The sequence below is a fragment of the Bufo gargarizans genome, chromosome 1 (assembly GCF_014858855.1).
Source record: "Bufo gargarizans isolate SCDJY-AF-19 chromosome 1, ASM1485885v1, whole genome shotgun sequence".
NCBI lineage: Eukaryota > Metazoa > Chordata > Amphibia > Anura > Bufonidae > Bufo > Bufo gargarizans.
In genome coordinates, this window is record NC_058080.1 from 728915849 (window position 1) to 728942471 (window position 26623).

Consider the following 26623-nt stretch of genomic DNA (forward strand, 5'->3'; position numbering starts at 1 on the left):
CCAAGGCCAAATTTTTGGGAAAAAATCTAAAATTCTTCTCTTTAAAATGGTTTTCTGAGTTTTTTACACTGCGCCGGTGTCTTCTCAAACAGCTGATCGGTTGGGGTCCTGGGTGTCGGACCCCCACCGATCAGATACTGAGGATGAAAATCTCAGAGAACCCCTTTAAGGGTAAATTCACACATGCAGGTTTACTAAAGGTTTTTGGTGCAGTTTTAGAAGCCATAACTAAGGGTCGATATAAGAAGAAGTCGTATCCGTCCTTTATACTTTGTTTTGATGATTCACAAATGCAGAAAAAAATACCTAAAGAAAACCTGCAGGTGTGAACAGTCCATAGAGTAGACGTGAGCTAGCCCCGCCCCCTTCCTGCAGACCAGGCTGTCTGTGACCTGAACGCACTCCGCAGACTCTCACCCCTCCCCCTGACGTCACCGACTCAGCCCCTCCCACTAAATCACACACTTCCTCTTCCTTTCCTCTCTCGCCACAAGCCCCGCCCCTCCCATGTTATTGGCATCTGGTGGTCACCAATCAGAGAACGGGATGGTTTTTCCTCACTCATCTAACAGCCAATGGTTTGCTGGCCTTTTGTGCAGGGGGCGGGGACTCGAGGCGTGTGCAGCCGGGTTCGGGGAAACAAAGAGAAAAAAAGAGGGAGTGGGAAGAAAGGAAAAGTGGAGCGGCCGGGCGCCCCGTGAATGACCGGTGCGGGCGGGCGATGTCTGCAGGATCCATGAGTTGATTGTCCGTTGTCCGACTACGCAGCGATCGCCATGCCGGGCGGCGGTGGTGGTAGTGGCAGCGGCACCGCGGCCTCCTGGACACCGGAGCTGGAGGAGATCCGGGTGAGGCTGGCGGCACTTGAGGCCCCGGCGGAGGCTGAGGAGGAGGAGAGGCCTGGAGACGACGAGGAGGCGGCTGTGTATGCCGGGGACATGCTGCTGCTGGGGGGCCAGTACCCCGGGGGAGCCGAGCAGGCCGCCATCACCGTGCGGAGGAAGAGCGTCAACACCAACGAGCTGGTGCCGGTGCCCAGCTCCGAGCACGTCGCCGAGATTGTGGGCAGGCAGGGTGAGTGTGCCCGGGGGAGGGGGTAATAAAGACTGGCGGTGGGCAGGCAGGGTGTGTGCCCTGGGGGAGGGGATAATAAAGACTGGTGGTGGGCACTGCAGGCAGGGTGAGTGTGCCCGGGGGAGGGGGTAATAAGGACAGGTGGTGGGCAGGTGGGGTGAGTGTGCCCTGGGGGAGGGGATAATAAAGACTGGTGGGCAGGCAGGGTGAGTGTGCCCGGGGGAGGGGGTAATAAAGACTGGCGGTGGGCAGGTGGGATGTGTGCCCCGGGGGAAGGGATAACAAGGACTGGCGGTGGGCAGGTGGGTTGAGTGTGCCCCGGGGGAGGGGATAATAAAGACTGGTGGGCAGGCAGGGTGAGTGTGCCCTGGGGGAGGGGATAATAAAGACTGGTGGTGGGCAGGCAGGGTGAGTGTGCCCGGGGGAGGGGGGGATAATAAAGACTGGCGGTGGGCAGGTGGGGTGAGTGTGCCCCGGGGGAAGGGATAACAAGGACTGGTGGTGGGCAGGTGGGGTGAGTGTGCCCCGGGGGAGGGGATAATAAAGACTGGTGGGCAGGCAGGGTGAGTGTGCCCTGGGGGAGGGGATAATAAAGACTGGTGGTGGGCAGGCAGGGTGAGTGTGCCCTGGGGGAGGGGATAATAAAGACTGGTGGTGGGCAGGCAGGGTGAGTGTGCCCTGGGGGAGGGGATAATAAAGACTGGTGGTGGGCAGGCAGGGTGAGTGTGCCCTGGGGGACGGGATAACAAGGACTGGTGGTGGGCAGGCAGGGTAAGTGTGCCCCGGGGGAAGGGATAACAAGGACTGGTGGTGGGCAGGCAGGGTAAGTGTGCCCTGGGGGACGGGATAACGAGGACTGGTGGTGGGCAGGCAGGATAAGTGTGCCCCGGGGGAGGGGATAACAAGGACTGGTGGTGGGCAGGTGGGGTGAGTGTGCCCTGGGGGAGGGGATAACAAGGACTGGTGGTGGGCAGGCGGGGTGAGTGTGCCCTGGGGGAGGGGATAACAAGGACTGGTGGTGGGCAGGCGGGGTAAGTGTGCCCCGGGGGAGGGGATAACAAGGACTGGTGGTGGGCAGGCGGGGTGAGTGTGCCCCGGGGGAGGGGATAACAAGGACTGGTGGTGGGCAGGCGGGGTGAGTGTGCCCCGGGGGAGGGGATTACAAGGACTGGTGGTGGGCAGGCGGGGTGTGTGTGCCTGGAGGAGGGGATAATAAAGACTGGTGGTGGGCAGGCGGGGTGAGTGTGCCCCGGGGGAGGGGATAACAAGGACTGGTGGTGGGCAGGCGGGGTGTGTGTGCCTGGAGGAGGGGATAATAAAGACTGGTAGGCAGGGTGAGTGTGCCCGGGGGAGGGAGTAATAAGGAGGGGTCTCAAAGTAGTGACTGTGGGGGAGGGGTAGTGGTGGGCATTGGTGTAAACAATGGTTTGTCATTTGTATTTAGTGGCAATGGTCGAATACTGGGGGCCTCACTGGGTGCTGGGTGTCCCCACGGCCGAGGATGCGGTGTTGCCATGTGATGGGGTTGTGTCAGTGATGAGAGCGGGCGCCATGTCAGCACCATTAGTGACAATGAGGGGTTGGGATTAAATTGGGCGCAGGGCATACACATAATGGGTGAAGGGAACCCCAAAGCTGCCCCTAGTGGAGGGTAAGGGCACCGCCAGATGGTATCTTGGGCAGCAATATTGCGCCATGCATCCATAGCAACCAATCAGATTCCACCTCATTTTCCAAAGCAGCTCTGAAAGGTGGAATCTGATTGGTTGCTAGGGGCAACTAAGCCAGTCCTACTTTACACCAGTTTTGATAAATCTTCCACTGCGATTGTTTGCCATTTTCAAGATCTCTGCTTGCTGTCAGTCCTTCTCTACCTTCATAAGCAGAGATTCTGTGCGTCCTTTGGCCCCGTACTGACAGTGCGTCACAATGTATCAGCAATGGCTTGGACTGGATCCGATTGTAGCGGGCCCGATCTTTACGACAACGTTTCTGTTAAAGGGGCGTTAATAGCTTCTCCCCTATCCGGTATAGAGGGGATAGGCCATTTCTTATCTTTTTCTGGGCGGCAAGAACCGAGGCTTCTGATCTGTAAGACCCAAAGAATGCTGGGAGTTGTAGTTGTGCAGCGGCTGGACCTGTAGACGACGTTGGGATGGATGACCTTGCAGTTGCGCGTAGCAGCACCTTACCCCCATAGCCTGGTGCAGTAGTTTTCATCCCACAGTGGCCCCATCCCCCACCATTGAAGGGGGGGGGGGGGTGCTCCGTAGATTTTACATTACCAGAATTAGGAAAATGATTTACCACTGGTCCCATCCCCCGTAAAACCAGTGCTGCGTCTTGCAGATGTGCGGCAGATCTCCGTGTCGTCGGGGTCACGTGACCTCTGCTGTGCTCTGCCGGAGACAATAGGGGGGGGGTCTCCGTTCGCACAGCTCAGGCGTGCACAGCGCGTTTCTGCACCTATTATTTTCTGCTGCCCAACCCCCCCCTCCCCCACCTGCTTTGTTTAAGGGGGGGTTCTATAAGTGCCCCTACCATATGTTCCTTCAATCACATGCCAATCTGTGGCACCCGGTGCCAATGATGTCACTGGGATTTGGTGGTGCTGGCCTGGAACTGGGGTGGAGATCCCTGTAATGGGGGTGGGATAGAGGTCCTTCAATTAGATCTTCCTGGTGTCGTTCTTCGGGCTTTTCATGAACTCTGCTTGCTGTCTTTGTATGGCAGCATTCTTTGTCTCTGTGGTTGTTTGTATAAGGCTTGTGGCTGCACATCGACGTGTTGCGACAAGAAATCCGTTCACGTACGACCGGCGCGACATGGGTAACGCGCGGTGGCGGCATCACCCTGTACTCCACCGTCGCTGTGCAGCCCCGTCCGAAATCCGATCCCGCGTCGTCTAGTCTCTGGTGAACAAAGCCGAACCAGTTCCCGACCCGACGCGTGTGCGAGATGGTGGCGGGAGTGAGCCTGTAATACGGTCCAGTCCCGGCAGATTTAACCCCTCCAGTGCTGCGGCCCTGCCCATAGCACTGTACCCCCCCCTACTTCTCAGAGCTGAGGGTTGGTTACAGTGGTATCCAGTCCTCGGTGAGACGCGGTGTACACTCCAGGCTGATGCCTTTTGCCTGCACTGACACATTGTAGCAAACTACGAGGACGGGAGATGTATATGTGTGTGTATTATCTATGGCGGAAACAATTGTGGCCAACCCCCAGCTGTGATCCATTTTCAGCCTCTGGATGTAAACAAGAGTGCTCCCATTCATTGACAGCAAGCAGAAATCTGGACACTGGAGGTGAATTATGAATGCCGATGGGCATTGATGGATCCACACCGACCAGTCAGGACTCGGGGAGGGGATGTGTCACCCAGCTTTCCCAGAACCAGGCATGTGGACAGTCCCTTTAATGCCGGTCCTCGCAGGAGAGGACACCTCCGATAAGTCATTGATCCGGAATCATTAGTGTGGTGGTGATGTAATCGGATATTTAGAGGATGATGACATCATGCTGCTGCCCAGAAGTCACGGCTCCGATCATCATATAATGTAGGATCGGGTTTCCAGGAATAAGTAATGTGTCCATCCAGAGCCAGATCGTTAGAAAGGGAATCGGACACTACAACTACCAGCATGTCCGGCGGCTTTATGTGCCATAGTGCCATGTTCGCTCTGCTCATTCATTCACTGCTTCTAGGGGTTCTCTGGTCATGAAATATTGATGACCTATTTCAGGATGAGTCATTGATGTCTGATCAAGGGGGGGGGGGCGACTCCGAGCACCCCCCCACATGATCCGCTCCTTTATGGTATACCGAGCACAGCGCCGTACGTTGTATAGTGGCTGTGATTGGTATTGCAGTTCAGCCCAATTCACTGCGATGGGAGCAGGCTGCATTAAAGGGACTGTCTCACTTCCAACATTGGTGGCTAGGAGATGCCACCCATGTCAGGGGGATAGAGGTGGCACCCGTCTGACGTTGGTGACCTATCCTAGAGATATGCCACCAGTGTTTGAGGTGACACAGCCCCTTTAAGGCCATGTGACTGATGGACTTGACGTCATGGGCCGAAGAAGAGGCCACAGCACTTGGACCATTATATGCGGACATTGCCTTTAAATAATTGCAATTCCAGACACAGCCATTGGACAAGAGAGGAGCAGCTTCTGGAAGCTGAGATTTGAGGAACTGTTTGCGGGCTCCTTGCACTGCTTTAGCGAGTGAACATGGGGGACTCTAGCGTCCTATTTGCAGCACCGTGGGGTTGGTGTTTTTCTTTTTTTTTGGGGGGGCTTTGCACAAGCCATGTTTGCGACTTTCCACCACTCCTGGTACCTTACAAAAAAAAAGTGGTAGGGATGGGGGCTCCAACAGATTAAGGGCTCATTCAGACGGCCGTATGCTGTCTGCAAAAATGTGGATCCGTTATTTTTATTTTTTTTGCGGGTTAGATACTGACCCATTCTCTTCTATGGGGCCCTATACTTGTCAGTGAAAATCGTGACATGGCCCTATTGAAGTCTATGGGTCTGCAAAAATACTGAATGCTATCTGTTTTAAAAAAAACGGATCCGCATTTTTGTGGACAGCATACGACCGTCTGAATGAGCCCTTACTGTCACTTACACCAGAGAGTGGTGATGTGAATTATAGCACAAATCTACTCCAGCCGTGGGATATGCTTTTCTGGAGCACAGACTGTTAGAAAAAGTGGCAAATTTATTAAAGGGGTTTTCCAGAATAGTAAAAATGTCTGATTTATTCCAAAAACAGCCCCACCTGGCCCTGGGTTGTGACTGGTATAGCAGCTAAGCTCTACTGGGGTTAAGGGGGGCCGAGCGCTAATACCACGCACAGTCTATGGACAGGTGTGAGGCTGTTTTTTGGAAGAAAGCGGACATCTTTTTCTTGTCCTGAACAATCCTTTTAAGAGGCCTACCTATTTACTAATTGAAAACTGCTAGTCCACTTCTTTAGGTGGAGAGATAATCACTTGAGGCATCAGAGCCTGAGGCTGCACTACTGAGAATCTGGTGACTGCATAGCCTCATGATTATGCTTCTGTCTTGTGATTCAGTATTGACCTCCTTCAGTGACAACCTGACAACTTTATTTTTTTTTCACTTTTAGGCTGCAAGATCAAAGCTCTGCGGGCGAAGACTAACACGTACATCAAAACTCCAGTCCGCGGGGAAGAGCCAGTATTTGTCGTGACTGGAAGAAAAGAGGACGTCGCCATGGCCAAAAGAGAGATCCTCTCGGCAGCCGAGCACTTTTCCATGATCCGAGCATCTCGTAACAAAAACGGCCCTGCCGTGGGCAGCGCCCAGTGTACCCCCAACCTTCCAGGTCAAACTACAGTTCAAGTGAGGGTACCCTACCGAGTGGTCGGCTTAGTAGTGGGGCCAAAGGGAGCCACCATCAAACGTATACAACAGCAAACCCACACCTACATCGTCACTCCAAGCCGAGACAAAGAGCCAGTTTTCGAGGTCACCGGTATGCCCGAGAATGTCGACCGGGCCCGAGAGGAGATCGAGATGCACATAGCCATGCGTACCGGCAACTTTATCGAGCTCAACGAAGAAAATGATTTCCACTATAACGGTACAGATGTCAGCTTTGAAGCGAGCGGCTTGGCTGCCAGCTGGTTAAACGCCAATGCCACCGCCCCCAGCCGTAACAAAATGGTTTCCAACTATCGCAACGATAGTTCCAGTTCTTTGGGGAGCGGCTCCACCGATTCTTTCATGGGAAGTAATAGACTGACGGATTTTAGTCCAACAAGTCCGTTCAACGCAAGTAATTTCTGGTTTGGAGAAACCATGCCAACCATGGCCTCCGAAGATCTCGCCGACACCTCTGCCTTCGATCCAGTACCATCTCCTTCTGAGACTATCTGGGCGCCCTTCGACCCAGTGAATCCCCTCTCCAGCTATGGAAATGATGTGGGTGCAAAATCTCAGCGCCGAGGCAGCATGTCTCCGACCTTCCCCGAAGGCTTGGAGTACCCCCTCACCAGAAGTATTAGAAGTGACCTTTCAAGCACAAACAAGGGCGGGCTTCCCAACTACATCCCGGCCTTCTCCAACGGTACCAACAGCTACTCTTCTTCCAGCGGAGGCTCCACGTCCAGTTCACCGCCCGAGACGAGGCGGAAGCACGACTGTGTCATCTGCTTCGACAACGAGGTGATTGCCGCCCTCGTACCCTGCGGCCACAACTTCTTCTGCATGGAATGTGCTAACAAGATCTGCCAGAAGGAGATGCCCCTGTGCCCAGTCTGCCAGTCTCCAGTCAACCAGGCAATACGAATCCATTCTTAGACTTGTCGCGGATATGCATATATAAAAGAAATACTCTATAGCAATCTTCCTCGAACACATATGTATAAATCTATATAGTCTCATGTATGGAAAAGGCGAGAGTCGGGCTAAATATAGAAATAAAACTGCTGCTACCACCTCCGTATAGAAGTTACTGCATGCCCAGGTCGACTTTGGTGGTGTCCAGTTAATTGGCATTGGTGTTGGTCTAGTATACATGGTAAATTATGATTTCCGGGTAGTTTACATTCACAAATATGTTTACATAGGTGGAAACGAACGTCTCGATCTCTAATGTTAGTTCCACTGCAGGCTCAAGAATTGGGAGGACTCTGCGCCTCGTCTTGTACGTCTAAACGTGTTCCACGCCCACAGATCTTTAGGTTGCGTCATCTTGAATCTCTAGGCGCATCAAGAGCGGCATTCCAAATTCTGTAGGTTGGCTATAATGGGACAAGCGCTCCCTGCTGGTTCAGTGTCTGTACTGGTTTTTTGTTTACACCAGTGCTGAGGATAGCCAGATTCTCTGTAGTATAGGTAGTCCCTTGGGTACGATTAATGATTTATTCCTGTTCACACACAGTCACAGCTGCCGTTTTTGGCATCGTCTCGCAGCATGTCCTGACCCTGGAATCCTTCCACCAGTTGACTCTTTGAAAAACGTAGCGTTGACATTTATGATTCAATTATTTGGCTACGGTACTGTCTCTCAAAAAAAAAAAAACTGCTTTCTCGTGGAATCAGTGCTCCTCTTTTCACTAGGCAGCTCAGCCCCGGTACTCTGCTGCAATACCAGGCACAGCATCTAGAGGGGGGGGGGGGGGGAAGCAGCCTTGTTTAATTAATTATTATAGCTCTAGGGATTTCTTTAGCGGCCACCAGAAATCTGAATGCAGCTCTTGATGTGATTGGAGAATAAGATGCAACGCAAGATGCAATTCACACTATTGTTAAAAGCCGCCACTTGAGAAATGGTAAAAAATATCAGCACTGCCAGTCACTAGCCATGGTATACGGTGTACAGTTATCAACGGTGTGAACTGCGCCAAATCAAAACTTGGGACGGACTGCGTTTTCGATCAATGTTACATTTAATTTAATTGTTTTTTTTTGTTTTGAGAAAACTGGAGCGATCTGTCATTTATAAGTATGACGGAGATGTAGTTTTTCCGGAACTCACACGTGCGGGAAAAGCCAGCAAGCAGTGCCATGCTGTGTGGACGCCCCCCTGTCAATCAGTGTCTGGAAGGCGGGGCCTGGATATCATCGCACCGCTGGCTGAAAAACCCTCCGTTAATTTGTAAGTGACAGACAGCGGAGGCGGGCTTGCCTGTCACTACAGTGGGCAGCACAGGGGACCCGACAGGCTCCCAGGTCGAAAATACATCCACTTGTATCCCCTCGAATTCTGCAATGACGTTCAGAGGAGTCGTTCACTGAGAGGAATTCATGTGGCAATATTTTTATTATTTTTTTATTTTGTTCCACCATGGGGCTCTCTAGTGGAAACACTACCGCAATAGACTGTAACGTTGCCAGTTTTCAGAAAGAAAAACTTTCTGGATTTATTTCAAAAGCTTTACAATGCACAAAGCAGCTAATAGCGAATGCTCCATTCCAACTATTAGTCTGATCGAGTCGATCAATCTGTTCTTGTAGAGGAAAAAAAAAAGTGATGGTAAATGTGAACACTTTTTATGAGCCAGCCATGACTTGAATGAATTTTAGCTTTACTTAACCAAGGGAAAGGCTGGGACTTTTTAACTATACTCTCTAATTTTAAAAAGAAAATTAATTTAAATTTATTTTTTATTTTTAGAGGATTCTTAACACTGCAAGTGAATTTTGGGAGGTGTATAATTTTTTTTTTTTCATTTTTGCATTTCAGCCTGTGGATTTATTTTTTTTTTTAAATCTTTCAGTCAACTATTATTTTTTTTTTTTTTTGTGGTTGCATAAAAAAAGTGCAGAAAGAAAACTCCCTAAGGATTATTTTTTTTTATATATTTTTGAAATAATTTTATTTTTTCACAACACAACAACCGAAGCTGTAAAGTCTGTACCGACTATATAATATAAATCTTTAATTTTTTATTTCCACTTGAAGTTACATTTCGTATGAATATATTAAAAACAAAAAAGTTTACAGATTACTGTTTTGGGGTTTATTTTTATTGTAGAACTTTTTTTGGGGGGGGGGTGGGGGGGTATAATATTTGCCTTGATGGCTTATTATTAAAAATAATGTATTGCAAACTTTCGATGCTAATCGCTTGTAGAATAGCTTAAGTCAGTATTGAAACATTTTAGCTGCCGTCTTAGCCAGTTCGCACGAACGTTCGCCAAGCATGTGTTTTATATACGAAAATTAAAAAAAAAATCCTATTATTGCATCGTACACGGCAACTAACAAGCCAAGGAGTTACCCGATACATTAGGTGCGTGTACCATTTCTAATAACTATGGAAAAATCTATTAATATAGTTTAGTATTTGCTAATTTTACTACAATTTTGTTATGTATATGTAGGGAAGTATAGGGATTATAAATTCAGTTTGAGTAAAGGTTAAAAACCATATATTTTATGATAAAGGGCCTTTAACTTATTACGGCCAAAGCACTGATATTATATATTTGCTGTAAAGAGAATTATAAGAGTTTTATTTTTTGGATATTAAACGTTAATAAAGACATGTTTCCATTAACTTATTTCAGCTTATTGACTCTTAGTTTTCTTTTCTGCTGGGAGTTGGAGGACAAAGGGGGCTTTATATCGGGGACCTCTTCACTATGGGTCCTTGTAACAAATGAGGATCTGCTAATACAGCAGCTAAAGAACCTTCTAATTCTGTCTTGATTTATATCTGTTCTTACTCCTGGAAATGTAGAAATCCTAGTAGCCATCTTCATACCCGGTCTGCCCCTACACACTCCAAACCTGTAGAATTAGTGACCCATCAAGAAGGTGTAGGAAAATTCATAGTTTATTCCTGCCTTTCCTTGAGCAGTAACTGGGGAAAGACAATGCAGTATTCTAAGAAAAGATACTTTAGCATTTTTCATGGAGATGAGTATTTACTATAACAGGCCAACCGATCCTCTATACTACACCACACAGGAGAGCTGACAGATCCTCTATACTACACCGCACAGGAGAGCTGACAGATCCTCTATACTACACCACACAGGAGAGCCAACAGATCCTCTATACTACACCGCACAGGAGAGCCGACAGATCCTCTATACTACACCACACAGGAGAGCCGACAGATCCTCTATACTACACCACACAGGAGAGCCGACAGATCCTCTATACTACACCACACAGGAGAGCCGACAGATCCTCTATACTACACCACACAGGAGAGCCGACAGATCCTCTATACTACACCACACAGGAGAGCCGACAGATCCTCTATACTACACCACACAGGAGAGCCGACAGATCCTCTATACTTCACCACACAGGAGACCTGACAGATCCTCTATACTACACCACACAGGAGAGCTGACAGATCCTCTATACTACACCACACAGGAGAGCTGACAGATCCTCTATACTACACCACACAGGAGAGCCGACAGATCCTCTATACTACACCACACAGGAGAGCCGACAGATCCTCTATACTACACCACACAGGAGAGCCGACAGATCCTCTATACTACACCGCACAGGAGAGCTGACAGATCCTCTATACTACACCGCACAGGAGAGCCGACAGATCCTCTATACTACGCCGCACAGGAGAGCAGACAGATCCTCTATACTACACCGCACAGGAGAGCTGACAGATCCTCTATACTACACCGCACAGGAGAGCTGACAGATCCTCTATACTACACCGCACAGGAGAGCTCGACAGATCCTCTATACTACACCGCACAGGAGAGCCGACAGATCCTCTATACTACACCGCACAGGAGAGCTGACAGATCCTCTATACTACACCGCACAGGAGAGCTGACAGATCCTCTATACTACACCGCACAGGAGAGCCGACAGATCCTCTATACTACACCGCACAGGAGAGCCGACAGATCCTCTATACTACACCACACAGGAGAGCTGACAGATCCTCTATACTACACTGCACAGGAGAGCTGACAGATCCTCTATACTACACCGCACAGGAGAGCCGACAGATCCTCTATACTACACCACACAGGAGAGCCGACAGATCCTCTATACTACAATACACAGGAGAGCTGACAGATCCTCTGTACTACACCACACAGGAGAGCCGACGGATCCTCTATACCAGCCAAACCCAACCAGTGTGCCTCCAGCTGTTGCAAAACTACAACTCCCAGCATGCCCGCACAGCCAAAGGCTGTCCAGACATGCTGGGAGTTGTAGTTTTGCAACAGCTGGAGGCACACTGGTTGGGAAACACTGCTCTATACTACACCGCACAGAGCCGGCAGGTCATCTCTAATGTGAAGATTTTATTTTTGCTGGCTCACAGTAATTTGCACACAATTCCACCATTTAATATATAACACAATACATTAAAAACTATCTCTACATTTGTCTAAAAAACCTGTATCAAAAATATAAAAAGTAGAAATAAAAACAGTTTCCTTATTTGTTTCTTCACTCTGGGCGTGTAGTTTGCGATATTAGTTGTTATTTAATTGCATTCACACAATTATATTAATTAGTTATGGACTTGCAAAGTATCCTCATGATCTGTTATATTGTTTAAATATGCAGTGCCAAGTCTCAATTAGCTCATTCCTTATGCACATATATTAGCAGCATATTATTATTGATCCACAATTAGTTTCCACATCATTCGTTCATAAACCGCCACCAGACGCGTTTCGGAACTAATAGTTCCTTACTCAGTGGTGAAAAAGCAATGAATGGCTGCTGGAACCTAACAGCCGAGTTTTAAACCATTCTGGGTCAATTTCAATGTTAATTGAGACTTGACACTGCACATTTAAACAACATAACAGATCATGAGGATACTTTGCAAGTTCATAACTAACTAGAAAAGCTACAATTTCTGGGGAAATTGTGTAAAGTGTTCTTGCCTCCACCAGTAGTCTACAACTGGAGTGGGTGGAGTAACTGGTTGGAGTGGCTTAAGTAACTGTTGTGTGGTTGGAGTGGCTGGAGTAACTGTGGAAAGGTTGGACTGGGCAGAGTAACTTTATGGAGTAGGCAGAGTAACTGTGTGAAGTGTTTGTAGTGAGTAAAGATAGTAAACATTACACTAACCAATTGATTGATCAAATCTAAAATGTGCACATGGCGAGCTTGATAGAGTGAAAAATGCATTTCAACTTGTATTTATTTATATAGCACATTTAATTGCAATGTTGTTGCCCAAAGTGCTTCACAGTTACATTAAAACATTCATAGCAGCCGATTTGTGTAGGTGGGCTTGAAAATGAGGGAGTGGTGGCAGATTAGAAATCATGTCCTGATTTTGCAGCTCACACTCTAGCTTTTGTCACTCTGCTGGCTGCTCACACACCTGGGTTCCTATGGCAACTGACTCTACAGCAAGGGCAGAGAAGAGCGGTTAAAAACAAACTGCTCCAACTTGCTCACTTCACTGGCGGTTGCCATCTTCAAACTGTATAAATCCTACAGCGAAGAGCTTTATATTGTGAGAATCACAGGACCCAGACCTACATTTTGATGCATAGTATGTCTCTGAAATGAAGGCACAGTCGCAGTTTAGAAATTGCCCTTCAGATTTGAGGTGGCTAGAGTGGAGTTTCAATGAATGCCAATGGGCGGCGTGAGTTGCAAACAAATGCTCATATTGTGAAAACGATCAGGACTATAGCTTAGCCGTGGCAGCAGGGATAGCTGAACGTTTTGATATAAGATTTGTGTAGGTGGGCTTGAAAATGAGGGAGTGGTGGCAGTTTAGAAATCATGTCCTGATTTTTCAGCTCACACTCTAGCTTTTGTCAGCTCCCACTCTAGTTTTGAACATTCCGCCATTCATTCCTATTGGACCAATTTTGCCACAAAAACGCTGATATTTTGTGAACCATTGGGCGAAGCGTTCCACAAAGCACACCAATCGGGAACAATCTGCACGTTTCGGTATGTTACTGTCTATGTAGTGTAAAAACTGTGGGAGGAGTTAGGGTGGTAAATTTGGATATAATAAAAATATATACAGGTGAAACTCAAAAAATTAGAATATCATGCAAAGTTCATTTCTTTTTAGTAATGCAACTTAAAAGGTGAAACTAACATATGAGACTCATTACATGTAAAGTGAGATATTTCAAGCCTTTATTTGTTATAATTTGGAGGATTATGGCTTACAGTTTATGAAACCCCAAAGTCACAATTTTGAGGTCCCCTTTGCTCAGGGGGTATGGATTAATTAGCTGACTACAGTGTGACACTTTGAGCCTAGAATATTGAACCTTTTCACAAAATTCTAATTTTAAGCTGCATTAATGCAATTCCTTTTAATTTGCTTCAGTGAAATAAATGGACTTTTGCACGATATCCCAATTTTTCGAGTTTCACCTGTATGTGAGATAACAGTAAGTGGTCTTGCCATGCAAGAACACTTAATAGAATTGTGTGAATGCAATTAAATAACAACTAATATCACTAACCACACGCCCAGAGTGAGGAAACAAAATAAGGAAACCGTGTTTTTATTTCTTCTTTTTATATTTATTTTTTATATACTTTTATATTTTTGATACATGCGTGAGCTCCGCATTTAAAGGAACCTTGTTCATGAAATGGACGATATGAATTGTGTTTTTTAGACAATATAAATGTAGAGATAGTTTTTAACGTATTGTGTTATATATTAAATGGTGGAATTGTGTGCAAATTACTGTGAGCCAACCATTATTATTATTTTGGTTATAGGAATTCTGAGGGGTGGTCAGTGGGCTGAGCTTCCTCTATTTATCATATTGGTAATTTTGCTAAATTTTATTTTTGCTGTCAGATCAAATGCACTTTTTACAGAGCAGTTCGGCAGGTCACAGCAGACGCATAATAAGATACTTGTGAGGAAAGGTGTTAAGGAAGGGTTAATCTCATAATATGGATTTGCTAGGTCTGAAACAATAGTGGTTTAGCAAATTTCGTTGTTGTGCTGATTCAATACTTTTACTGAGTTTGGAACTGGGAAACTCAAAGGAGATGTGCTGTGCATGCGCAGATTATAGAGTCTACGACACATGCGCAGGATTACAGTGATGATTCCTGACCCTGTCTAGGACTAGGGCCCACCTCTCGGTGGCCTAAATTGTGTATTGATTAATACTATGTTGTCTCTGTAACAGCGGAAGGGCATTATGTCATACAGAAATCATTTTAGGATCAACGACAGGCCATACTTGCCTGACGTAATAGGGTTGATTCTGCTGATGGGTCCTCTTTTAAAGGATTCTCCACTTTGGACAATTACCACTTGCTTGTAGGGTCCCTTGACAATAAGCTACCCACAAAGTGTTCCCCTAAGGCCCCTTTCACACGGGCAAGATTTCCGCGTTGGTGCGATGCGTGAGGTGAACGCATTGCACCCGCACTGAATCCGGACCCATTCATTTCTATGGGGCTGTGCACATGAGCGGTGATTTACACGCATCACTTGTGCGTAGCGTGAAAATCGCAGCATGCTCTATATTGTGCGTTTTTCACGCAACGCAGGCCCCATAGAAGTGAATGGGGCTGAGTGAAAATCGCAAGGATCCGCAAGCAAGTACGGATGCAGTGCGATTTTCACGCAACGGTTGCTAGGAGACGATCGGGATGGAGACCCGATCATTATTATTTTCCCTTATAACATGGTTATAAGGGAAAATAATAGCATTCTGAATACAGAATGCATAGTACAATAGCGCTGGAGGGGTTAAAAAAAGTAAAAAATAATTTAACTCCCCTTAATCCACTTGTTCGCGCAGCCGGCTTCTACTCTGTCTTCATCTTTGCTGTGCACAGGAAAAGGACCTGTGATGACGTCACTGCGCTCATCACATGGTCCGTCACATGATCCATCACCATGATAAAAGATCATGTGATGAGCGCAGTGATGTCATCATAGGTCCTATTCCTCAAAGAAGAAGACAGAAGAGAAGCCGGCTGCGCGAACAAGTGGATTAAGGTGAGTTAAATTATATATTTTTTTTAACCCCTCTAAGAATTAACTAAGAATGCTATTATTCTCCCTTATAACCATGTTATAAGGGAAAATAGTACAATCTACACAACACCGATCCCAAACCCGAACTTCTGTGAAGAAGTCTAGGTTTGGGTACCAAACATGCAGATTTTTCTCCCGCGCGTGAAAAGTGCATTACAATGTTTTGCACTCGCGCAGAAAAATTGTGCATTTTCCCGCGACGCACCCGTATCTTATCCGGGCCAAAAACATGACGCCCGTGTGAAAGAGGCCTAACTGTCTCCCTGCAATCAACTATAATTGGTGTCACCACAGGGTCTATTCATATTAATGGGTTATCTGTATAATACAGGAGAGGACAGGTCCTCCAGAGAGAGAGGCGATGAGGACCCTGTGCGATGAGGTACTTTCACACTAGCGTTGTTAGAATCCGGCAGGCAGTTTCGTTGCCGGAACTGCCTGCCAGATCCGGAAATCCAAATGCAAACAAATTTTTATTTATTTTTACGGACCCGTATACTGATCCGTTAGACTTATTAATTAAAATACCGGATCAGTCTTTCTAGTATTATCCGGAATAACGTATCCGGTATTACATTTTTTCAAAGCTAGAAAGAACTGCGCATGCGTAGACCGGAAAACCGGATGCAGCAATTTCCGGAACACTTGGTACCGGATCCGGCATTAATATATTTTAATGGAAATTAACGCCGGATCCGGCAAGTGCGGTAGTGTTCCGGAATTTTGGTGAAATACCATACAAGGTACGGAACAGAAGACATCCTGATGCATACTGAACGGATTGCTTTCCATTCAGAATGCATTGAGACAAAACGGAAGCTATATTGAGGCCCTTTACCGGATTTAAATACCGGAAAAGAATAACGCTAGTGGGAAAGTACCCTAAGACCTCATGGATAGGGCCGTATTACGGCTATATTTTTCTGATTCTTTATAACTCTATGGGAATCGGAGCAAGTCCCATCAGATGCTGTATTGTGGATTATTCTCCAGTACTTCTAAGGCCCGGGTGATTTTAATTAGCAGGAGACCGCATAAGGGTTAATAAATTCCTACCCGTTCTCAGTTGGAGTTTCTGAGAGCACATGGAGAGGTTAGCTTTTGACATCTGTTCACATGGTGCAGTACTGCATGGTTGCTGTGGTGCTGTGCTGGCTGGTTGGTGGCTTTGTCTAGCAGGAGGGGTGCTGTTTGACTGCTGGGTCCATCCGCCTACTGGTGCAGAGCTACAGCATCGGTGGTCGCCACATGGTGCCGCGCCAAATTAGAGTAGCTCCTACTCGAGGAGGCAACCTTGGCGTGGTGGGTGGGCTTACGCATTTTGATCAAAAAGTATATCAATGCCTCATGTACATGACGTCAGTACGTATATCGGGGGGCTAAATACTATTTATTATGCTGAGAAGAGATGTTAATTGTGCTGAGAGTTCAACGCATTGCATGCGGATGTGCGATCCAGGTTTTTCTCTTTTTTTTTTAAATACTTCTAGGGGTATTTGGTGTGGTATGTGATCAAACAATCATTAGTGCGATCATTCATCCCCATACAGTCACATTATTATCCCTGTTTACATGTGACAGCATGCTGCCGACAATCAATGCATAAAAGAGGCAATGGTCAGGGACTAGCATTGGAAAGTCTGATTGTCCCCTTGACCGTGTGAATGGAACTTTAGTCTTTTGTGTAATACGGAGAGTGAAGGGTGACGATGATGATCTTCTCCCATAAGTCACAATGGGGGAGGATGGGGAATAATCAGGATTTTTATTTTTTTAAATCACGGAGTTGCGTAAAAACTCGCTGGGAGTCACCGGTTGTCACGCAACTGTCCCAAAAAACTGATTTCACATGATGGAATGAAAATAAAAAATACCAATTTATAAACCAAGATTTTTTCTTTAATTTACTGAAATTATTTTCATTTTTAGCTGCATTATTCTCTTCCAATTAATTTAATAAAATTGAGTTATCGTGTCAGAGCTGTGTTTTCAGATACATAGCTCCAAATTCCTTGCATAGGGTTAAATGATAAAATTCTGTCTGCCTGGAGTCACCACTAGGGGGGAGTCTATGAACTACTGGTTTATAAAGTAAACTCCTCAGCTCCCCCTAGTGATAGCTGCAGGGACGGCACACTTTTTTGCAGCTCGGTAGCAGGAGAAACAGAACTCTAGCTATAAGGATAAATGAAGACATTAATCAGCACCAAATTATGAACCTATACGGTGTAGAAGCAAATTGTTCATGAGACGTCTGCAGCCCTTGTCAACCGTCGATGCGTATATCAGCCGCTCCAGCACCGCTGACCTAGTTTTTATTCTGTTGTAATGTACAGATGGCCTTTTGCCAGTTGTGCATTTATTGCCGTGCTTTCCATTGACATCAGGTTACTTTGCACAGTTTTACCATGTGGGTTATGTCATAAAGCAACGTCCATAAATAATTCACACACGGCTCCCTATTAGTGCCCTGAAAATATGTACATATTGATTTCCCCAGTCCAAAGTGCTGAATCCTGGAGTAACAAAGGTTGTACGTACAACAAAAGACGTCATTGACTGGTTTACCTAATGGACGGCACATCTCTTCTTCTGTGATATACTGGGAGGGAGGGGGTGTAAGAACCTTGATCACTATGGGGTAGAGTTACTAAAAGTTCAAAACATTGGATTGACAAATGTGAATTTGGTACATTTTAGGAAACTCCTCTAATAAATGACCTGGTATAGACAATGTTGTGCAAGTTTTATACATTTTGCATACATTTGCACTAAATTTGATTATATCTACTACAAGAAACAAAATGCCATCCAGATGCTTCAAAAATATAGAACTTGTCATCCTAAGCGCCGGTGGGCTGGATGCTGTAGAGCAGGGTTTCTCAACTCCGGTCCTCGGGACCCACCTACCAGTCATGTTTTCAGGATTTACTCAGTATTGAGCAGGTGATATAATTAGTGTCTATGCATCAGGACTTACCACAGGTATTCATTCTGTGGGATATTCTCAAATCCTGGCCAGTAGGTGGGTCCCGAGGACCAGAGTTGAGAAACCCGTAGAGGCTTGTCCATTTTGCAAGTGTTGGTTGGCTTCCATCATGGAAGCATCGGCAGGCTGGATGCAAGAGTGGCTTGTTCATCGTGGAAGTGTAGGTAAGCTGGATGGTGAAGAAGCTCATCCATCATGAAAGTGCCAGTAAGCTGGATGCTAGAGAGGCTTGTCCATTGTGGAAGAGCCAGCAAGCTGAATGTCATAATGGCTTGTCCATTGAGAAGTGTCGGTTGGCTGGATTTCAGAAAGCCTTGTACATCGTGGAAGAGCCAGCAGGCTGTATGCTAGAGTGACTTATCTATCATGGAAGCGTATATGGGCTGTATGCCAGAGATGCTTGTCCATCACCAAAGTGTTTGTTGGCTGAGTGTCAGAGAGAGGCTTATTCATTGTAGAAGTGTCAGTTGGCTTCATGCTGGATAGGGTTGGCCATCATGAAATTGTTGTCTTGGCTGGATGCCAGAGTGATTTATTGATCTGGGAAGTGGTGTTGGGCTGGAGACAAAGTGGCTTGTCCATCATGAAAGAAGTGTTTTAGTGGAGGTTGGAGCAAGTGACGAGTATCCAGTGTAAATGCTGCATACTGGGTCACCTGATGTGCTTTCGGGAGACTCTTAAAAGAGAGGTAGAGAAAGTCAGTGGGGTAAATCCAGAAAGCTGATGGAGGAAACTGCCGCTTCATGTTATCAGCCTTGGGGAGGGGGTGAGATCAGCTCTTGGGAGGTCGTTGGAGATGTCATCTTGGGGTTGAGCTAATGTGGTTTGGTTTATTAGATGATCAAGCCTAAGGGATGCTATTGCTGATCCTATAAACATTTTAACTGTGAATTTATGGAGAGAGCACTGTGAAGGTAATACCAATCTAAAGTCTGTGTGGAGTTAACATTGACCTGTCCAAAGTTAGAGGTCATTTGTTACAGCATTGATGAAGTTATGTTCTTGAACCTTCAAGTATTCTTCCCTACCAGGAGTAGTAACTACCAAACGTTGGAGCTTATCTTAGACTAGGGATGGCTAACCTCCGGCACTCCAGCTGTGGTGAAACTACGACTCCCAGCATGGTCCATTAATTTCTGTGAAGTTCTGAGAACAGCCAAGCAAGTGTTCATCTTGGGAGTTGTAGTTAGCCATCACAGGCCTAGACAGTATTACAACCAGTAAGCTTTTATGCCCTGTATGAGAACTGTAACAAGAGTTTTTGTACTACTGTTGTGTGACAAAGGAAAGGTCTTCTGTTTAACCAGTATGGTATGTTACTGCTTCTTTGAAGGGGAACCCTTGGCCACCTCTTTCATGTGACTTGGGACAGGAAGATAAACTGCAGGAATGGACCTGAGAACTAGAGGTGCGAGAGGAAGAATTGGAGGTAATTGGACAATGGTAGTGGCGATGACCAACATGAACAATGAAGGAGGAGAGAATGAACACATCTCTGCTAGAGTTGTCAGGAGGTCTTGTTGTGTCTATACATACAGGTATTGGGGGAAGAGATGCTGGACTGTGCCCTGTCACTAATCCCTCTTGCTTAGAATTCAGTAACAGATTGTATGAAAAAGGGTGCTGCAAGTTGGAAAAATACACTACAACCTCAGAGTGCCCCTATAACAGTGCCAGCCACACAATGCCCCCAAAACAATGCCAGCCACACAGTACATCCCAGTAAAGGTTCTAACCACACAGTGCCCCGTTATAGTGCCAGGCACACAATGCCCCATGCAAGAGCGGATTGGTCATAGACCTTGCAGGGAAATTTCCCAGTGGGCCAATGCTCAAGGGGCCGCCCAAACCCTCCTCTCTGACGCTGGCAGGGTACATTATGAGCGGTACCAGGCCAGCGACCACACATGCCCTTCTGAATTCAACTGCTTCATATTTAAATCAGAGACAACTGGAGGAGAAAAACAGAAAATGGCATCTATTGATGGCCACCACAGAGGGACAGTTTTTTGGGCAATATATTGTGTTGTTCTGTGGTATACAGTTCTGATGGGATGTTATTTTGCTCTATGGTATTGCCGACCCCGCTTATTTGTCTCGCCCCCTCCTTCTGTCAATTTGTACTCCCCACTTACAACATGGGGCCACTTTTAGGATTTTTTCCAGGGCCCTTTAATTTCCCAGTCCACCCCAGGCCCAATGACAAAGCTACACAGTTCCCCAATAAAAGTGCCCCAAACAGTGCCAGCTACACAGTGCTCCCATAGCAATGCCGTCCACACAATGCACCCATAACAGCCATACAATGCACCCAATAATAGTACTAACTAGACAGTGCACTATAAAAGTGCTAGCGGCACAGTGCTAGTCCATAGCCCTGCCATAAACACAATGCCCCTATAGAGGGCGCTCACTTGTATCTTCAGAATCCCAGGGAATGGGATGGAGCAGCTATCTAATGACCACACTCTGTTCTATACATTAGAAGCATGTGCTTGTCTTTTGACACCCGTATCTTTTTGGACCATCAAGACACAGGTAAGTACTGTATATGGCATCGTGGGCTATATGGGGCCTTCAGCTGTGCACCACTGGGACATACTGCAATTGCACAAAGCTGTGCTTTAAAGAAACCTCTGTGGTGAAGCCTCCACCTTGTCTAGACACAGCGTTTTATCCTCCTCTTTGCCTTGCTGCTGTCTAGAAAATACAGCAAGCCATGGGCCAGGTATCCCAGCAATGTGTGCAGGCAGCTCTCCAAGTGGAATATGGGTCAGAGCAGATTATGCATGTGTTCCAGCAGCAGATGACGATTATCATGGTATAATATTACACCACTTAATCATTCATAGTATTACATAACATATGCCATGTGCAAAAAGGAGAAAAACATTCTGACATTGTAAAGGGAATATGCTCTTCATACTTCTGTACTTGACCAGTCAGCTCAGAGTGGATCAGCAAATCCACCTCAGAGACACTGCATGTCAGGAACAACGAAGAACCTCCAGAGAAGAAAGTCTCCAGCACTGCTCCAGTAAGATCTACATATGTACAAACGTTAGTGTTTTTATCTGTCTGGATGCCTTTGGATCTTATAAAGATATAATAAAGTGCCCATATTCTTATTATCCGGTGGCAACAACAATCTTCTTTTTGCTGTATTATAGTAGTTATATTCCTGTACATACAGAGCAGTATTATAGTGGTTATATTCTTGTTTACAGGGGCAGTATTATAGTAGTTATATTCTTGTACATAGGAGCAGTATTATAGTAGTTATATTCTTGTACATAGGGGGCAGTATTATAGTGGTTATATTTTTGTACATAGGAGCAGTATTATAGTAGTTATATTCTTGTACATAGGAGCAGTATTATAGTAGTTATATTCTTGTACATAGGAGCAGTATTATAGTAGTTATATTCTTGTACATAGGAGCAGTATTATAGTAGTTATATTCCTGTACATACAGAGCAGTATTATAGTAGTTATATTCTTGTACATAGGAGCAGTATTATAGTAGTTATATTCTTGTAAATAGGAGCAGTATTATAGTAGTTATATTCTTGTACATAGGAGCAGTATTATAGTAGTTATATTCTTGTACATAGGAGCAGTATTATAGTAGTTATATTCTTGTACATAGGAGCAGTATTATAGTAGTTATATTCTTGTACATAGAAGGCAGTATTATAGTAGTTATATTCCTGTACATACAGAGCAGTATTATAGTGGTTATATTCTTGTTTACAGGGGCAGTATTATAGTAGTTATATTCTTGTACATAGGAGCAGTATTATAGTAGTTATATTCTTGTACATAGGGGGCAGTATTATAGTGGTTATATTTTGTACATAGGAGCAGTATTATAGTAGTTATATTCTTGTACATAGGAGCAGTATTATAGTAGTTATATTCTTGTACATAGGAGCAGTATTATAGTAGTTATATTCTTGTACATAGGAGCAGTATTATAGTAGTTATATTCCTGTACATACAGAGCAGTATTATAGTAGTTATATTCTTGTACATAGGAGCAGTATTATAGTAGTTATATTCTTGTAAATAGGAGCAGTATTATAGTAGTTATATTCTTGTACATAGGAGCATTATAGTAGTTATATTCTTGTACATAGGACGCAGTATATAGTAGTATATTCTTGTACATAGGAGCAGTATTATAGTAGTTATATTCTTGTACATAGGTGCAGTATTATAGTAGTTATATTCTTGTACATAGGAGGCAGTATTATAGTAGTTATATTCTTGTACATAGGAGCAGTATTATAGTAGTTATATTCTTGTACATAGGAGCAGTATTATAGTAGTTATATTCTTGTACATAGGAGGCAGTATTATAGTAGTTATATACTTGTACATAGGAGGCAGTATTATAGTAGTTATATTCTTGTACATAGGAGCAGTATTATAGTAGTTATATTCTTGTACATAGGAGGCAGTATTATAGTAGTTATATTCTTGTACATAGGAGCAGTATTATATTAGTTATATTCTTGTACATAGGAGCAGTATTATAGTAGTTATATTCTTGTACATAGGAGCAGTATTATAGTAGTAATATTCTTAACCAAATCTCTTTTTACTAAGAGGCAAGTTGTCAGCAACAGTAAGACATGTAATCTCAAGAAGCCAGACACACCTGGCAGATCAATTTGGTTTTAGAGCAATCATAGGTAATGACAGCAATCTCATGGTATTGAGAAAAAAACATGTGTGAACATGAGTAACAGTATGGGGGAAGACAAGGGGAGAGACATAGAGGAGGGGGGTTAGTTGGGGGAAGTATGTAGGATGTCGTACCTCACGAGGATCTATAAATTTCGGAATTGCTTCCAGGGAGACCATAATTTCAGGAACTGAGGTCTGGAGTGATTTTCCGAATGGGACAATTCCTCAAATCTAAATATTTGATCAGTCCTCTCAATCCACGCCAAAATAGAGGGAGGGGAATCATTCCTCCAGAGAAGAGGAATTTATAAGCGGGCATAGGTCGGGAGATTGGACTTAGAGGGAGTCAAAGAACCATTAGGGCATCAGTTTCGCGTCTAACTGGACTTGGGAATCACAAATCCGGTTCAGCATGTTCTCTACCTTCTGTTCCGCACCTCCAGCACAGATCCAAGATATCAGGGTTTAGCCTGTGAAGAAATTCCGGCGTCTTATACCATCTCATCAGTAATTTGTAGGAATTAGCCTGGATCTTGATGCAGTGGTTAAATCCATGAGAGTGTGTAAGAATGAAAGCTTTGTCAGGCTCAGTCGTTGAGAGCTCTTTTTCCCAGGCCGACAGAAATCGTAAGTCTGGAGGTGCGGAAGAGAGCAGCTCCTTATAGAGCATAAAAGAGACGCCTAGATGGGAGGCGGGTTGAGGAGAGCTTTTTCTCCAATCAAGAAGGCTCCTCAGTGGGTCGGAGCGGTTTTACGAGAAGTGCTATGTCCTGACGAAAGGCCATAATGGCCAAAAATGAGGCCGCCCTGACCTTTGGAAGAACGAAGATCCCACTCCAGTCTAAAACACCAGACTCGGAAATGACATCCCGTAGAGTGATGTCTGATAGTAGGGGCCATATCCCAGATGGCTCAAGGGAGGTAGGATGAATATGAAACTGAAGGAGGTGCAAGGGTAGATGTGGACTAGGGAATTGTAGATCTGAGGACCGATACAGTTTGGCCCATTCTACTAGTAGGCCCTTCCATATGGGAGATGGGAACTTATTATTAGCTGTGCATGTACGTAGACCACATAATGCTAACTTTTCTTTATAGGTAAGTATGTCCCGTTCCAGTTGGGAGCAGAGGTTTGATGGTTGCCAGGAAAGGAGGCTAAGTCCTTTACTTAATATAGATGCTTTTTAATATAGGTATATATCGGGTAGACCAAAACCTCCCAATCTTTTTTCCCGTGTCAGGGTAGTATAGGCAATCCTAGGGGATTTGCCAGACCACACAAAAGAGGAGAAAATTCGGCAGACCTTCACAAAGAAGGAATGGGGCAACCAGATAGGTAGCGTCTGGATTAAGTATAAGAGTTTAGGGACTATGAAGGCCTTAAGATAATTTTTCCTACCTATCCACGAGATGAAGGGAAGCTTCGGAGAACTTAGGTGCGACCTGATAGACCTGAGTAAGGGAGCATGGTTCAGGTTAAACAGATCATCAGGGTTTGTTGGGATATGGGTGCCGAGAAAGGGAATAGATTTGGAAGCCCATGGGAACGCAGTGATACGTTTGAGGTCTTAAATTAAAGCGATTGGGCAGGATATGTTTAGGGCCAATGACTTGCTGTAGTTAATTTTAAAATTGTAAATCAGCCCGTATTCTTCAAAAAGGGCTTGAAGTCTAGGGAAGGAGGTCATGAGGTTAGAAGTTATGACTAGGAGGTCATCTGCAAAGGCAGCTGTGAGGTGGGAATGCGAATCCACATTGATCCCTTCTATATCTGGGACCTGTCTAATCTTAGCAAGCAGAGTCTCCATGACAATGATAAAAAGGGCTGGGGATAGTGGGAAACCCTTGCCTTGTTCCATTGGTGATGGAAAAGGCTTGTGAGAGTGTGCCGTTGACGCTGACCCTAGCAGAGGCGGACCAGTACATGGAGAAGATAGCTGAAATAAAATGATCCGGGAGGCCAAATTTATCCCCATGGGCGTAGGCCATGGAACTTAGTGCGCAGGAGGAGTTTAGCTGAGGTGACATTCAACAAGTTTTTAAGCTTTGCTCGAGCATCTGAGAGCTCCGTTGCACAATTGAGGGCATGGGATTGTTTGTGGGTTAGTTCAAGGGTTTCTATGCGAGAAAGGAGCGTAGTTATGGCATGCGAATGTTGTTTTTTGAGGTAAGCTCCTAGGGCAATTAGTTCTCCCCTTATGACTGCTTTATGGGTTTCCCAAATTATGGATGGGGAGGGGGCAGAAGGGTCAGAGGTGTTGTGCCTGAAAAATTCGTTTAGTGAAGAGGGCAACTTAGAGGCGTGGGATGGGTCTAAAATGATAGTCTCATTGATGCGCCAATTCCATTCCTTCTTTGGGAGGTCTTGCAGGGAAATGTTTAGAAAGATGGGGGCATGATTCAGATAGGGTAATATTCCCTATTTTGGCCAGGGTGACCCTATTGATAAATGTGTTAGAGAGGAAAAGATAATCCAGTCTGTGGTAGGAGGATTTAGCATTAGAATAAAAGGTAAAATCCCTGCCAGAGGGGTTCATGGTGCACCACACGTTTGGAAAAACCAAGCTTCTGCAGAGCAAGTTTTAGGCGTCGTAGATGTGTGTGCGTGATAGCTGACTTCTTGTTAGAGGAGTCTAAGGCCGGCTCCAGGGCGACATTGAAATCGCCCCCTAAAATCACCATGCTCTCTCTAAAGGAGGCTAATAGGGCGAAGGGTCTGAACGAGCCAAGCTACTTGACCACGGTTAGGCGCATAGATATTTTCTAGAGTAACCGGTGTGTCAGCAATAGTACCCTTCACAAACAAATAGTGACCCTCAGGGTCCAAGGAAATATCAGAGTGCTTAAATGGGAGTTGTTTGTGAATCGCTATGCTGACACCCCTGCTAGCCGAGCTGTAGGTGCTATGGAACCATTGAGAGAACCTTTTGGGAGGCAAAGTAGGAATCTTATTCTTCCGAAAATGGGTTTCCTGAAAATAGGCAATCGACACCTTGTCCCTCTGTAAGAGAGCTAGAACCTGGGATCTCTTGCAAGGCTCGTTCAGCCCTCGAACATTGAGAGAAGATATCATAATGGAGGCCATTCTATAATGTGAGAGAAAAGCATATCATCTGAGTGGGATTTGGACGACATCTGTTGTAGGGGAGGAGAGAAGACACAAAAGGGAGGGAGGGGAGGTACATAATTAACATGTATAGCGAGAGTAAATACAGAACTGATAACAATAGCTCCACTGAGCACCTGACTTGAGAAAGACCATTTTTCATCACAGCAACCAGCCGGGGTCTGTTAGGTGAGGGGTCCCGTAGAGCTAATGAGGGCCACTGATCAGCCATCATGGTGGGGAAGGGCCAAATAGATGGAGTAGCCGGGTTAACCC

The 26623-nt window shown here is 45.5% G+C and overlaps 1 protein-coding gene across 1 annotated transcript; it reads left to right on the top strand.

The window, feature by feature from the left end:
• Positions 1-610: 610 nt before the first annotated feature.
• On the top strand, positions 611-10115 carry MEX3C (mex-3 RNA binding family member C). Its single transcript, XM_044276394.1, has 2 exons — positions 611-1074; positions 6215-10115. Exons 1-2 carry the CDS (start codon positions 777-779, stop codon positions 7408-7410), a joined length of 1494 nt encoding a protein of 497 aa, XP_044132329.1. The 5' UTR covers positions 611-776; the 3' UTR covers positions 7411-10115.
• Positions 10116-26623: the final 16508 nt, after the last annotated feature.